General features: G+C 50.4%; 1 protein-coding gene across 2 annotated transcripts in view; it reads right to left on the bottom strand.

The window, feature by feature from the left end:
- Positions 1-4,583, bottom strand: part of Crhr2 (corticotropin releasing hormone receptor 2) — a 46,577-nt gene extending 41,994 nt beyond the window's left edge. For both annotated transcript variants that reach the window (XM_077796771.1, XM_026401533.2), the window contains exon 1: positions 4,359-4,583. In XM_077796771.1, coding sequence (XP_077652897.1) covers positions 4,359-4,442 — 84 coding nt within the window. In that variant the 5' untranslated portion in view covers positions 4,443-4,583. The remainder of the gene's footprint in view (positions 1-4,358) is intronic.
- Positions 4,584-15,653: the final 11,070 nt, after the last annotated feature.

Raw genomic sequence — 15,653 nt, forward strand, 5'->3', positions numbered from 1 at the left:
AATTTGAGACTTCCGAGAATACAGAATAAAGTAGGCAGTGCCCTCAGACGAATTAAAACAAAAAAAAACACAACTAAAAAAACAACCCCAAACAACAACAAAAAACTTAAACACCAACAAAATGGCAAAAACAGACCAAATTGGTTAATTAGGTTAGAAAACACTCAGGAGGGAGTTGAATTTTGGGAAAAAGTCATTAGATGGCTTCACTCTGGCCAAGGTCCCTGAGCACTAGGCCCTGCAGGTCTGCCTGTATGCTAGGGGGAGGGGAGGGCATGTAAGGCCGTGGACTTGGGGCTGAGCTGTCCTGAGCTTCCAGGTTCCCTTGGCTGGCGGCCTCTGCCAGGACTTCCCTGAATTCTCTTCTTTCATTGCTGAGCCTTCTGGGGCAGGTGGCCCCAACAGAAGCAAGGCCCTGGGGAAAGCGACCCTGGGGAGGGGAATCCTGTCCAAAGGTGAGGGGCTGGATAAGAGGGATTGATAGGCTCCAGGGGAGTCTCCACAGAGAGGTGAGCAAGTTGTTGGAAGGGTTAGACTCAAGGTTTTGTGTATCCAGGTTGAGTACCCCTTATCTGAAAAACTTGGGATCAGAAGTATTTCGGATTTTGGAGTTTTCCTGGATTTTGGAATATTTGGACTTTGAGCATCCCTAATCGGAAATCCCAAAAGCCATTTTCCTTAATACATTTTGGATTTGGAACGTTTCATCCGCATGGCAACCTCCATTTCCGATCTGCAGATAACCTCTCCAGTGTTTGAGGAGGGCTTAGCACAGCGCTCAGCATACAGCACAGAGCACAGCTATAGTGCCCTCTCCCAAGCAGCACCCCCCACCCCAAAACCTCCAGGGAACCAGGAGCACCAGAGTCAAGGTTTGGTGGATTCCACCAGGCTGTGGGATTGTGAGCTGGACCATGGTGGCGTCTCTTCTCACAGCCACCAGCTGGCACTTCTATAGTGCCAATCAGACCAGGCGCCTCCTGGGTTTAGAGAGCTCTGCATGCCCCAGCGATACATTTCAGATCCCTTGCTCACTTCCCCAGCCCTCCTCTCCAACAGCTCCACTCCACTCCAGCTGGACCTGTCGCCTCCCACCAGACTCCTGTCAGGGTTCTCACACCTTTATTCCCTTTTTCTTAGATCCAATTTCCAGTTTGTAAACACACACTATTTCCTTGTTATTCTTCCTGCCAGGTTTCCTTCTGAGCCAGAACTCCACAAGGGCAGGAGCCATGGGTGGGCTTTCACATCCTGTGTCCCTGAAGTGTGAAGTCCTTGTTAAATGCAGGTTGAATGGGTGAGAAGGCTGGGAGCCAGGCTCCCCCTGGGCTGCCCCTCCCTCCCCACTGCCTGTTCCTCTCAGGTTCTCATTTCCCAGCGAGCAGAAATCTCAGAATACTTGGCCAAGGACCCAGAAATAAATCCTATTACCACAAAGGCTCAGGGTGAGGAAGGCTAGGCTTTGGGCAGAGAAACTAAGGTGTAGTTTCTCTCCAGCTGGTTACATGCTGAGTAACTTTGGGCAAGGAAGTAGTTTCTAGCTCAGTCTGAGGTCATCAGGAGATGTGGGGACAGGGCCTGAGCTGACTTGGAAGTCACAGCAGCCTCTGAGGTCTTGGGTTCTGACATCTCCAGAACCCAGGGTACCCTCCCTCACCCCCCCCCCCCACCAGGTTCTGAAGCAGTGAACGGAAGCTCTCTTGCTCTAACAAGCTTGGGCAGCTGCCATCATGACCCTGTTCTCTGGACCTCGGCTCTCGGTGATAGGGGACAGACAGATTAGGATGGTGGGAAAATGAGGTTCAGGGAATAATTCTATAAAATGGGCCCACTGTGCTGACCCCCACCCCCCCCCCCACACACACACTTGCTTCTTTTCCAAGAAGCAATTTACCTGGCTCAGCAAACTACCTGTTAACTGCAGGAGAAACAAAGGCCCAAAATAATGTCAATAAAAGGTCCCCAAGTTTCTCTGAGTGGGGAGACTTTTGTGACCCTTTTCAAAGATCAAGTCCTGAAACTCAGGGATATGAGAATAATTCCTCCTAACCATAAAATCTGTAAGAATTTCTGGTTAGGAATCCAATTAGAACCACTCAGCAGGGGCCAAATTGGCCTAGAGTTGTCAAGGCAGTGGGGACTTGGAAATCTGATGTCATCTTGCTATCAGTCGAGGTGGACCTGAGCAGGACTCTATAGAAACTTCTTTAGGATCTCTAATAAAACTGGAGTGCAGGAGAGCCACATGGTCTCTGGCCTGTCTGAGAAGACTCACTCTCTCCCTTGAGCATGTCCCCTTTCTCTTTTCCTATCCCTTCATTAAACTTATGCTTGTTACTCTGAGCGATGTGTCTGACTTGATCTTTTTGACTTGATCTCAAGAATCAGGTTAGAGGGCTGGGGATATAGCTCAGTGGGTAGAGTGCTTGCCTTGCATGCACAAGGCCCTGGGTTCAATCCCCAGCACCATCAAAAAAAAAAAAAAAAAAAAGAATTGGGTTAGAAAGTGTGGGGGGGTGTGGGGGGGTGTCTTGGCACTGCCTCAGTTTCTCTGAAGGTCCCAGCCCTATAATAGAGGAAGCCCTATCCTGAGAACACATGGAGGGGGTAGGGGACTTAAAGCCCAGTACCTCTGGGGGTAGAAGGATAAATGGTGAACCCCACTCTGCAAACTCCTCCTGCTCCAAATGCAGTCTGCAGTGTCATTCAGAGGGGCACATGCCTCTAATACCCGCTAGACCCTGTCTCTAAAGAAATTTTAAAAAGGCTGGAGGTTAGCTCAGTGGTTGAGTACTTGCCTAGCATGTGTGAGGCCAAGGGTTCAATCCCTAGTAGCAATGTGGAGCAGGGCATGGTGGTGCACACCTATAATCCCAGCAGCTCAGGAGGCTGAGGCAGGAAGACGGCGAGTTGTAAGCCAGTCTCAGCAACTTAGTGAGGCCCTAAGCAACTTAGTGAGATCCTGTCTCTAAATAAACTGTGGAAAATAAAGGGTGGGGGAGGCGAGGGATGTGGGATGTAGCTCAGTCGTAAGCACCACTGAGTTCAATCCCAGGTACAAAAAAAAAAAAAAAAAAAAAGTAACTCCCCTAGTAGCACTTTGGAAAGAAGAAGAAGAAAGGACAGTAGGCCTCTGTGGACACTGACCCACCTCAGCATGGTACACAACTCCCAGGTCCATGAGGGGACCCCACGAGGACAAGGCTTCTGGCGTTTTCCTGTCTGGCACAACACCATATAGCCCGTGTTTTCTGGGTGCCTGCGCTACACCAAGCTCAGTGCCAAACACTTCTCTTGCATTATCTCCACTATTTCTCAACTAACTTCAGGAAGCACCAATGTCATCGTAATTTTACTGATGAGAAAACTGAGGAGGGGAAAGTTTGAGTGGTTTGTCCAAGGTCACACACTCAGGGGCAATTTGAAAGGGCTCCTCTAGGCAAAGCCACTTTCCACAGTCAGTAGGTGCTCACTACATGACTGTGGAATGAATAAATTCTCCTCATACATACAGGGACATTGAGAGCCAGGATACTGCACCTGAGGCTGGTCCCCAGGAAAGCCGGGATAGGAAGAGGCCTCCTGACTTTCAGTCTGGCTCTGTCCCTCTTTGCCCTCTGCCCTATTTTAATGTTGTAGTTCTTCCTGAAAAGTGTGGCGGAGGATAGGTCATCCTTCTTTCTGAGCCTTGGTTTCCTCATCTGTGAAATGGGAAGAGATTCCTCCTGCTTGTTTCTGGGAATCCCTCCTTCCTAGTCTCAAGCGGACTTCCTCAGCTCTTTGTTCTAGCTCCCTCCATCTTTTCACTCCAGCTCCCTTGGGCTGACCCTGACTCTAACCAGAAGTTCTGGTGGGTGGGATGGGGGAAGCCCAGAGTCTTAAAAACCCCTCAGGCTGGATTTCTTCTGCCCCTCTGTCCCCTGGCTCATTTGGCATCAGAGGAGGGGTAGGGACAAGGCAGCTGTGGGTGGGTGGGAGGCAGCTCTCTGGTGGTCTGCTGGGGGAAAAGGATAGAACTAGGGTGGAGAAGGACATCAAGGGTCCTGCAGGGGAAGTGAAGGAAGGATCCATGGGGGAGCAAAGAGAATGGGTTGTGGACAGAGAATTTCTTGTCTTGAAGGACAGATCCTGGTCACCAGAGTGTGGCCTCAGAACCCTCTCCTCATTCACATGGGCCTGTCTCCATCCTAGCTGGCTAGTTTTATTTGCCCTCCACCTGCCCCCTCACCCAGCCCGAGATCTCCATCCCATCTTGGGACACAGGGATCGCCAAGAACTCCCCTTCCCCATAGGGCGAGTGCGGAGCTCCGAGCTCCTGAGGCCACCGTCGTGCCCACCCGCTCCCTGCAGGCACTTACTTGGAGCAATGAGAGCAGGCAGAGCAGGTAGAGGAGGGGCTGTGGGGCATCAAGGAGACCTGGCAGCCCCGCGGGACGCCCCATGCCGCGCCGAAAGGGTAGGGTCCAGAGCCCGCACTCTCCAGGACAGCAAGTCCCGCTCCGGGCCGGCCCCTCCTAAGGCTTGTCCCTGGGCTCCTGCTCCTGGAGGAGGCTGAGGTAAGGCCCCGGGCACTGGGGGCATTCTCCAGCGCCTCCCCGAGGGTAGGGGTGGCCCCGCCCACGGCCCGCCCCCTCAGGTTTATTTATAGCTGGAGCTGGGCAGCGGTTCCAGCCCCGACCCGACAGCCAGGGGACCCAGCTCCCCAACCGCCCGCAGAGCAAGGTAATGCCTTTTGTCTGCCCGCCAGCACTGCCTGGGCAGTAGCTCCCCGCCAAGGGGCAGGGAAAGGGAGGAGGGGACCTCAGGCTAAAGTCCCTGCCTGAGAATCGAATGGGGATTCTCCTCTATCCTCTGGATCAGCACTTCCCAATGCCGCATGCAGATTCCAAGTATCTAGGGAGCTCTGAGCGAGCCTAGCGGGACAAGGTGATTTGGACCTAGCTGCCAGGGTAAAGAATAGCCCTGTACAGGTGATGTAGGCGTCCTGATTTTGATAACTGCACTGTGGGTAGGTAAGAGCATCTTCTTGTTAGAAGAAGATGTGTATGATGTTTTTAGAAACATACACACTGAGGGTAAAATGAGAGTCATTTTTTTGGGGGGGGGGTTGCTAAGGATTGAACCTAGGTCCTCGTGCATGTGAGGCAAGCACTTTACCAACTGAGCTCTGTCTCCAGCCCCCACCTTCAATCATGTTTTTAACTTATTTTTCAATGGTTCAGAAACACAGATGCAGAAACATCTGTGGAAGGATAATAAAGCAAATGGGGTCAAATCACTAGTAAGTCTGGGCAAAAGGTATATGAATAGGATTTGGATCATTCTCCAACTTTTCTACACCTTTGAAATTATATCCAAATAAAATGCTAAACAACAATGAAACAAAAATCCAAAATATGACTGCAGAAACAACAATGCCAGGCCATCCCCAAAGATTCCCCAATCCCTTGCTTGGGATGACCAGGGGTAAGTAGCTTCTGGCACCATAAAGCAGACTCAGAACCTCAGGAAGGCTCCGGACAGGTGGCTGGTGCAGGGGTTTAAATGTTTAAGCATCAGTTGCTAGGACCAAGAGGCAAGCATTCCAGGAATGTGATTAGGTATGGGAAGGTATCACCAGGGTGGTAGAGGCCTTGGAGAACTCAGCTTGAATTCAAGAACCTCATTTTTTTTTGCAATGGGAATTGAACACAGGGGCATTTAGCCACTGAGCACATCCCCAGACTCAACGCCCCCCCCACCCCGCCCCAGTTTGTTTTGTTTTTTAGAGACAGGGTCTTGCTGAGTAGCTGAGTTGCTTTGGGCCTCATTAAGTGGCTGAGGCTGGCTTTGAACTCGTGATCCTCCTGCCTCATCCTCCAGAGTTGCTGGGACTACAGGCTTGCACCATACCCAGGCAGCCTTCTTGACTGCTCTGGCTTCTCCCCCCCTCTGCTCTGAAGTCCTACAGGCCCCAGTCTCACCAGTTTGGACTGCTCTGTGACTGCCCTTCTCTCCACCATGGATGAGCATAAATGTGTCCTGTCTTCTTCTCCCATTTTTCTTCCCTCTTCTCTTCAGCATAGAGCTTGGTGCAGGGGAATCTTTGTGGGGGAAGCTGAGGAAGAACTGTCCAGAACTACTCTTTCATTTGAAGGTGACAGGGTAGAAACCCCATCCCAAGTCCTGGGACAGTAAATGGCTTTACTGACCCCAACCAGATGGGCTTGGTCAGAGAGGGCTCCCTGTAGCAGGTCCTGGGGCTCAGCAGGACTTGGAGGGATGGGTGGGCCCAGAAAGAGTTGATGAGCCAGCCAAAGGTCAGACAGTTCTGTTGAGCCCACGGGTGGATCATCTGTTTGGGCTGCCTCACAGTGACAGCAAAGGCTGTGCCCTTAAGGCCAACCTTGAAGCCTGCAGGGGGCACTGAAAGGGTGGGGAGGAGAGCCAGGTGTAGCCATCTGTGATGGGGGTGAGGCAACCCCAGTGTTAGTGCATCTGAGGGGGCGAAGGAGGGGACTTCCTGGGGAAGGTGCTACAAAGCACCTTGAAGGACTTAGACTAATGGACAAGGGCAGGGCGGGGGCTCAATCCCAGCCAGAGAAAGCCAGAAGCTGGGCTTGTGCAGAATGGCTTGCTGGGGACCTGGCCCAGGAGGAGACAATGTAGGGCCCAAAGAGCTGGAGACAGATGGGAAGGAAGTGTGCAGCTGTAGGACAGTCAATATGGCTTGTACCGCCCTGCACAGCCCAGATCCCTCCCTGTGCAAGCAGTCTGTGTGCCTGTCTTTCAGCTTGGCTGCTATAATAAAATACTGTACCCCTGGTAGCTTAAATAACAGACTTTATTTCTTACTCTTCTAGAGGCTGGGAAATCCGAAATTAGGCTGCCCCCACGGTACAATGCTCATGAGGGCCTTCTTGGTTTGTAGATAGCAGCCTTTTTGCTATGTCCTCCCATGGCAGAGAGGGCCCTGGCCTCTTCCTCTTATTATAAGGGTACCAATCACATCATGGGAAGCTATTCTTAAGTCCTCATCTAACCTAAATACCCCCCAAAGGCCCCGATTCCAGATGCCATCACATTGGGGATTAGGGCTTCAGTATGAATTTGGGGAGGGCATAAACATTCAGTCCTTAGCAGTGTCCTTGACCTTGACCTGGCTTTCCTCTGCAAATAAATCCCCTCCTCAACCTGGAACTCTCTTGGAAGAGAGAGCTGCTCTCAGGAAACTAGAATTACTTTTTGCACAGTTGGGATCCCAGAGTACTCACTAATTTGTATTCTCCCAGCTCCCCAGGGTCATCCTGAGTAGCCACTGATTGGTGCTTCTTTGCCTGGAGGTGGGACAAACCCGGAGCCTCCCTGAGGGACCAGGCCAGGCTGGGATCTTTCTGCCCTCTGTCCGGTTTCCCCCTTTACCATATTCTCCTGGGAGTACTTCCTTTACACATCCCCCCATAGGAGCCTCTGAGGAAAGGTCTGGGTTTGACCCTATAAATGACATATGTTAACAATAAAAATAAAAAAAAACCCTGGGCCTCTGGGGTTTCCTCTGGACAGCCTTTCCTACTTTCCCTAGCTTGCTCTGTTAAGATAAAGCCATGGAAAGCACTAGAAGAGTTTGGCATCCTAAGACAGAGGAAGGGCAAGAGAGCTAGGGTCTGGGATCTAGAAAGGAGAAGGAGGGAGAAGAAGGGACAAAGACTGTGGACTTAGGTCAGGTGCCAGGAAGGACAGGTGGTGGCGAATGGTGATGAGATGACAGTTAGCAATGGCGCTGTCATTATCCTTTGCTGTCCCCATCTTCAGAAAGAGTTCAGGATGCACAGCAGCCTGTGTCAGTGGTACTTGGGGAAGGAGGAGGCGCTGTGGTGGATAAAGGGTTGGGAGAGGTCAGCAGCGGCAGGAAGTGGGAGGCTGGACTGGATGTTGTTTGGTCCCAGAATGGTACTGTCCTTCTGAGAAGTGCTCCATCCTCTAGAATTTCACAGCCCCCCACCCCCCTCATTCCCATAAGGAGCCTGCTGTGGTTTGAATGTTTGCCCCAAATTTCAAGCATTGGAAACTTGATTCCCAGTGCACAGTGTTGAGAGGTTGGGCCTTGGGGGGTGATTGGGTCATGAGGGCAGGGATTAACCCATTTGTGAATTAATGGGTTATTTTAGGTTGTAAAAGTGAACTCTTTCCAGCCTGTTTGCTCTGTCTCATTGTGCGATATCCTCTGCCATGTAATCTTGCAGCAAGAAGATCCTCTTCAGATTCTGAAGCCATGCCTGGTTTCAAGTTTTTTTGTTGTTGTTGTTGTTTTTTGTTATAGCAACAGAGAATGGACTAAGACAAAACCTTTTTATTTATTGTTTTCTTCATTGCCCTCTTTCCCCCATGGGACAAAGAATTTTGTGAGATACTGGGGATTGAACTCAGGGATGCTCTACCACTGAACTGCACCCCCAGTCCCCTCTCCTCCACTTCTTTTAGGGTAGGATAAGCTGCTGAGGCTGGCCTTGAATTTATGATCCTCCTGCCTTAGCCTCCCTAGTTGCTGGGATTATAGGCATGCACCATTGGCCTGGCTCCCCTTTGAAATTTCAATACTAGATAGACAGACAGACAGACAGAAATCTATTATGTGCTTGGTTGTCTAGAAAGCCATAGTCGGTGTAATATCTAAGAGTGTTCTGCCTCCCATGAATTAATTTTGCCTCCTTGGGAGTGCAGAATCCAACCCTATGATTTGGTTGGCAGTTGGCTGCTGTGGATTTGCCCAATGCAATTGATGGGCCTGGACCCACTTTGCTGACCACAGTTGGTGGATACAGGAATGGACAGCTGATCTGAAACCACTCAATCAGAGCCCTTTGATGAGATTTTTAATCTTTGCTTTAAAGAGAGAACCTATTCTAGATGGAGAACTAGAGACGCCCTGTTGTGTTGAGCCAAATAGAGAATCTGAGCTTCTACACAGAGAGGATCAGAGAGCAAAGGAAAGAAGGGTCTGGTGGCCTTTGGGGGTCCGATTCAGCTGGACCTGAAGCCAGCTCTACCTCTACCCTTAGTGAGAAGGCTTTCCAGTAAATCTTCCCTATGCAAGCAAAGCTGCTTCTTTTGCTCATCACTTAAGGAATTCTGACCAACACAAGAGGGATCAGGAATCGAGCATTTGTAGAATTCAGAGTAAAAGGTGATCAGAAAAATGTAAGACACCCCATCCCCGTGTCTAGGAACCAGCGCTACTGGTGAGAGCCCAGGCTTTCTGTAAATTCAATGAGGGATTGGTGATTGGGTCATGGTATGTGGCCATGAAAGGAAAGGGTGACTTTGAAGGACTGGAGGACTTAGGGACACTGTTGATCACTCTGTGCAGGGAAGGGACAGGGAGGGTCAGCATTCTTAGAAGACTTGCTTGGGCAGCAACATGCTGTGGGTTGGAGGCAGAGCCTGGAGTTAAGGAGGCAGAGTGGGCTGGTATAAGCAGCCCCTCAGGGAACCAGGGCACTCCCCAGGGACTGAGCCAGCTCCAGCCCAGGGCCTCTGGCAGGCGAGGTGTCTGAGTCATGCAAAGCGAGCCCCTCTCATCCCACTCAACCTGTGGTTAGGTGACATCCCCAGGTGCATGAGGCTGTGTCCTTGTTTTGGCTGTGGTCACACCAATTGAACCTCAAACTGTAAAGTCTGCTCTGCCATCCAAATTTGGAACAGGCATTGATGTGGCTCATTTTTGATTCCTATTGTTTTCTCTGAGTTCTGTGGACTGTGTTTTCTCCCCCTCCCTCTCTCCCAGCTGTCTTCCTCCCCAAATCCTGGTTCCGGGAGGCCAGGTCAATGCATTCCCATCTCTAAAGAACAACAAGTCATCATGTTTGATTAGTAGAGATTAAGTCAGCCCTGGGGGCGGGGGGGGGGGTTCTACCTGCCCACAGAGGATCCCTGAACTTTTGCCTGAGAACAGCTGCAGGGCTCAGATTTTCTGGAAGAGTCAGGCTCCAGGGCCGCCGGGCACTCAGGCCTGGCTCCAGTAGTTGTGTCTGTGGTTTCACAGCTGCCCCCCTGTTCCATGTGCAGACTACTCCTAGGAGCAGGTGCCAGAGGCTGGGCCTGGCACAAGTCCCTGGGGGGGTCCAAGGGTGGTGCAGGACAGGCTGCTGCTGGTCCCTGGGGGGAGGTGGCTTGTGAGGATCCCTGGAGTCTGCTCTGTGGGGCCCGCCTGCTCCAGGGGACACTATGGCCTCTGTGACACATGTTCTTGCTCTCTCTACCCTTTTCCTCTCTGACCCCCTACCTGTGAAATGCAGTAAGTTCTCTGTGGCCTCAGAGGGCCACAGAGAGGGGCAAGTTAGAGTGGCTGGCCAATGACAAGAACCGTGAGGGGAGGATTGTCATCGTTATAATCAGACGTCACTTGATGATGGGGACACATTCCGAGAGACACATCATTAGATGATTTTGATTTTGTGAGAACATCACAGAGTGTGCCCACACAAAACAGGGATGCTACAACATCACTAGGTGACGCAATGTCGTGCACCCGCCATTGAATGTGTGCTCTGTGGTTGAGACGCATCCGTATGTGGGGTGTGAGTGTATTTTATTTCTTTCAGTTCAAAGGTAATAAGCACTGAAGGCTGATGATGTGCCAGACCCCACACCAGGCAAGACATGTGTGCCTAGGCTGCAGTAGGCTCTTAGCAAACATTTGTTGAAGCGCTGAATGAATGGGAAGTCGAGTGCTCAGGGACGAGGGATTTAAGGAACCCTTTGCCTGGTAGGAAAGTTCCAGATGCTTCCACCATATCCACCTTTCTTGGACTCCTGCAAGAGCACTGACTGGAAGGCAAAAGACAGCCTGTACGTTTGTACGTGGATTGATTACTATTTTCTTGATTGAGCTACTACTAAGTTCAGGGTACATGGAGGGAGACAGACAAATAAGCAAGCAAAGGCTGGGAGAGGGAGTATGGAGTTCCAGGTACCCCCTACCTAGACTATGGGGTTGGAGACGGTGGGGGAAGAGGTGGAGGAGAGCTCAGTAGGCTGGGGGTGGGGTGGGGTGGGGGGAAGTGTAGGTCATTGCAGATGGAAGGAGGGGCTCAACAGGTGAGCAAGAACTAGCCGGCTCATCACCTGTAGGCGGATTGCAGTCCACCTGGCAGCCTGGCAGGGCTCTCCTCTGCCTCCTTCATTGGCTCTGAGCCTGAAGTAGGAGGGAGGATTCCTGTCCTGCCTCACTATTTGCCAGCTGCGAGTCCTTGGAAGACAGGGGTTCACCTGGGACCTTACGTACTTGTCTAAGGATCATCTAAGGATCATCTCCCCCAGGTCACAGACAGGGCTGGAGAAGTTTGGATTGGCAGATGTCTGGCCTCCCTTCCCAGGGCTCCCTTGGTCTCTGCTTGCCATGCTCTGTCCCCAGAACAGACACTTTGATTGTCAAGTTGGCCCACCGGAGGGGGGCAGCTCTGCTTTGTTCCCTTGGTCCAAGCCAGCCTGTCAATAATGAGGGATTCCCTGCCTTCCATTCTTTTTCTTCTCTTGTTCTCAGTTCTGAGGATTGAACCCAGGCCCTTGAACTTGCTGGGCAAGAGCTCTACCACCGAGCTACATCCTCAGTCCTTTTTAAAATTTTTATTTTGAGACAGAGTCTCTCTACATTGCTCAGGCTGACCTTGAACTTGTGATTTTCCTGCCTTCGCCTCCTGAGTAGCGGGGATTACAGGAACGCACCACTCTGCTGGGATCCTTACTGCCTGTTCTGAGCTCTTCTGTGTGGTCCTCAGCTGTTCTTGGAACAAGACAAAGCTCTGTAAGGTACAAATGAGGGGATACAGAGGTTGCCATGGCCATCACTGGCACCTCCTGGTTCCCCCCTCCCACCTTCCCATGACACACAGAGGTAATCAGCAGCACTGAAGGCAGAATTCAGCCAAGAACAAAGGCTCCACACACTGTCCTGTGCAAAAGGGAAGCCATGTCCCCGCTGTGTGGGCTGCTTTCTCCTTGGCCTCCCCATCTGTATCTCTTAGCATGTGCTGACAGCTGTCCTTTGGGATTTAGCTCAAGTTGCTGTGAGCACGCTATCCTGCCTCCCCAGGGGGAGGATCAGTGACCTCTCTGGGCGTTCGCATGTTCCAGGGAGCACATGTTCTCATGGTCACCTCTGCTCAGAGTTCCAACTTCTTCTTCTTTATTTATTTACGTACCTGGCATTGATCTCAGGGGCACTTAACCACTGAGCCACTTCCCCAGCCCTTTTTCAATTTTATTCAGAGACAAGGTCTCTTGTTAAGTTGCTGAGGCTGGCTTTAAACTTGCAGTCCTCTTCTGCCTCAGCCTCCTCAAGCTCTGGGATTACAGGCATGCACCAGCACATATGGCTGAGTTCCAGCTTCTTGATTCCATGCATGTCCCTTGTGGATGGCTTGCACAGATCCATACGTGGAGACCCCCAGCCCCTAACCACAGCAGAGTGTCACCACTCCTGCCTTATGGAAGCTCTGCAAGAGGCTGCCCTCCACCCTCTGCCCCTCACTGGTTGTTCTTGGCCTCTGCAGACTCAGGCTCCACTTGCCCTTCTCTGGGAGTACTGAGACTGGGAGGTGGAGTGGACCTCTTGCACTGCCCATTATGTGGCCACAGTGGTCACTGCAGTCTGATTTCCATTAGGGAGTACCATGTGGCTTATTTAATGGGATTGCTCTTGTGCTTGAAATGGCTAAATGTTCCACAGGGCCCCAGAGAGGTGGGGGTAAAACTCTTCAAATAATAGCTACTGTGGTTGCTCCGGTCCTCTGTCCTTTGACCCATGGTGATGCCCCTTCAGAGCAACCCTGCCATGTTGTCTTGCCAGACCCTGTTAGTCAAGAGTTCTCCAGAGGAACAGAACCAGTAGGGTACATACCTAAGATAGATTTATGTATTTATTTATTTTTTGGTACTGGGAATTAAACTCAGGGGCACTCGACCACTGAGCCACATCGCCAGCCCTATTTTGCATTTTATTTAGAGACAGAGTCTCACTGAGTTGCTTAGTGCCTTGCTGTTGCTGAGGCTGGCTTTGAACTTGCGATCCTCCTGCCTCAACCTCTGGAGCCACTGAGATTTCAGGCTTGCCCCACCGCACCAGGCTATTTATGTATTTATTTTAAGAAATGGGGGTCATGCCATCACAGAGGCTGACAAGTCCAAAATCTACAGGGCAGGCTGGAAATTTGGGTAAAAGTTGATGTTGCAGTCTAGAGTCTAAACTCTGTGGGCAGGACAGGCAGGCTGGAAACACAGACAGGGCTTCCATGTGGCAGTCCTGAGGCTGTGTGTGTTCCTTCTTCTTTGGGGACACCTGAGGCTTTCACCTGATTGGACGAGGCCCATCCATTTTATGGAGTACCACCTTTTACTCACTCTCCAGATTTAAATGCTAATTGCATCTAAAAATTACCTTCACAATGCCATCTTCATAGGTGTCTGACCAAATAACAGGCCACCATAGCCTTGCTAAGTAGATACTGGCATTAACTGTGACAAAGCCTCATGTCTCTTTAGCTCACAGGCCTGTGTGTCTGAACCCCAAGTATGGACTCAGGTTGACTTTGCTTGGGAGTCTCCTAGGTCAAATGGACACATGCTGTACTACTAGTTGGGATGGGGTCAGGGTGACCAAACCCTTCTACTGCATGGAGCTGAAGCTCATATGTCTAGTACATCTGTTATGACAGAATCGAACCACCCTGTTACATCTTATTAAATCTAAATCATGGAAGTATCAATGATTTCTTCCTCTTTCCTCTGTGCTTTCAGTATTTTCCCCAAAGTTTACAAGAACATATATTACGTTTTAATAGAAAATTTTTATTTAAAGATGAGGAAATTAGGCCGGGCGTGGTGGCACATGCCTGTAGTCTCAGTGGCTCCGGAGGCTGAGGCAGGAGGATTATGAGTTCAAAGTCAGCCTCAGCCATTTAGTAGGCCCTAAACAACTTAGTGAGACCCTGTCTCTAAATAAAATATTTTTTAAAAGGGGCTGGGGATGTGGCTCAGTGGTTAAATGCCCCTGGGTTCAATTCCCAGTACCAAAAATAAAAAATAAATAAAAAGATGTAGAAATTGGGCTTCAGTGGGGGAGGTTGGCTGTGGCTTGTCTTGGGGGAAGAGAATGGCTTGCCCTCAGCCCTCAGGTTGGGGAGTCAGGCTGGGCTGTAAGCAGGGCTACCAGGAGGAGGCCCACAGCCTCCCGAGCCTGGGCCTAGGTCTTTCCCCACCCCACTGTGCCCTTGGTGGTCTCCACCTTTAGCGGCTCTCTGAGGCCAGGGGCTACAAGAAGAGTGGAACTTCTTGGCCTGGAGACTTGGGTGCCAGTGAGTAGTAGGAGAGAGGCTATGGGAGATCCATTTCAGGGTCAGATCAGATGCAGAAAGCAAACCCAAGCCAGGCTTCTGCAGAGTCCTGGCAGGTGTCAGAAGGGGCTGGCCTTTCCAGGGCTGGTGGAGGCTGAGCTCTGGAGACTTCTCTGTAGAATGCTGTGGCCATGATTTACCCAGGGTGTGAGCCCAGCTCTGCTCAGGGACGACTGGAAGAGGCGATGTGGGCTGATGTCAGGGAACTGCCCCGACTGGTCTGTGACCTCCAGATTGGGAGAGTATTGAGAAGTGATGGGGGTCATGAGGACTGGGACAGTCAGGGAAGGATCCAGGGAACGATTCGTTGCTCAAGAGAAGGGAAAGAAAGTCACCTTTTATGGGAAGGCCAGCACATCACTATTCTTAGGAGGAAGTCTATTTAGTGGGAAAGTTAAATTCTATACCAAACCCTTCACTTCTGCATCCAAATTGCAGGCTTTGTGAGTTACCTGAAAATAGTACTAATAACAGCTCATGCAAATGCAGTCTGGGTCCTTGCTGGGCATGATTCTAATCCTTTTAAGTATATATAATCTGTCTTCCGTCTCCATGGGTTCCACATTCATGGATTCAACCAACCTCAGCTGAAATATATTTGCATCTATATCAAACACGCACAGACCTTGTTTTTTTTACCCGTCATTATTCCCTAAACAATACAGCAGAACAACTATTCACATAGCATTTACATTGCATTAGGTATTATAAATAATCTAGAGATGATTTAAAGTACATAGCAGTTTTATGTAGTTACATGCAAATAGCTACACCACATTCTACGAGGTACTGCAGAATTCATGGATTTTGGCATCCACGGAGGTCCCTGAACTAATCTCTCCTTGGTACCAAGGGATGAGAGTACTGTATGGACTTAAATAACCCTCACAAAAACTTACTGTTGTGTGTGTTTTAGGGACAAGGAAACTGAAGCTTCAGAGAGGTCAGGTACTGAACCCAGTGTCACAGAGCTTGCATGTGATGGAACTGAGAGTTACACCCCAGAGGTCTGTCTGTGCTTTTAAACATCATGCTGTGGTGCCCTTCTGTGGAAAGCACCACCCAACATCTCTGGTCCTTATAAATATCACTCTTTCTTTCCCAGAGCTTTCTGTGAAAGAACATCCGCCCTCCCCCTGCCCAAATCTCTTTCTGAATTTCAGAGCCAACCTGGGCAGCAGGCACCTGCCCCTTTGGCTGCTCTTATACTGGGAGGCTCTTTGTGAAGGGAGAATTAGAATTTCACTCAAAAGCTTTTTCTTTTCATTTTTCCAACCAAGTTCA

The sequence above is a fragment of the Urocitellus parryii genome, chromosome 3, assembly GCF_045843805.1.
Source record: "Urocitellus parryii isolate mUroPar1 chromosome 3, mUroPar1.hap1, whole genome shotgun sequence".
Taxonomy (NCBI): Eukaryota; Metazoa; Chordata; class Mammalia; order Rodentia; family Sciuridae; genus Urocitellus; species Urocitellus parryii.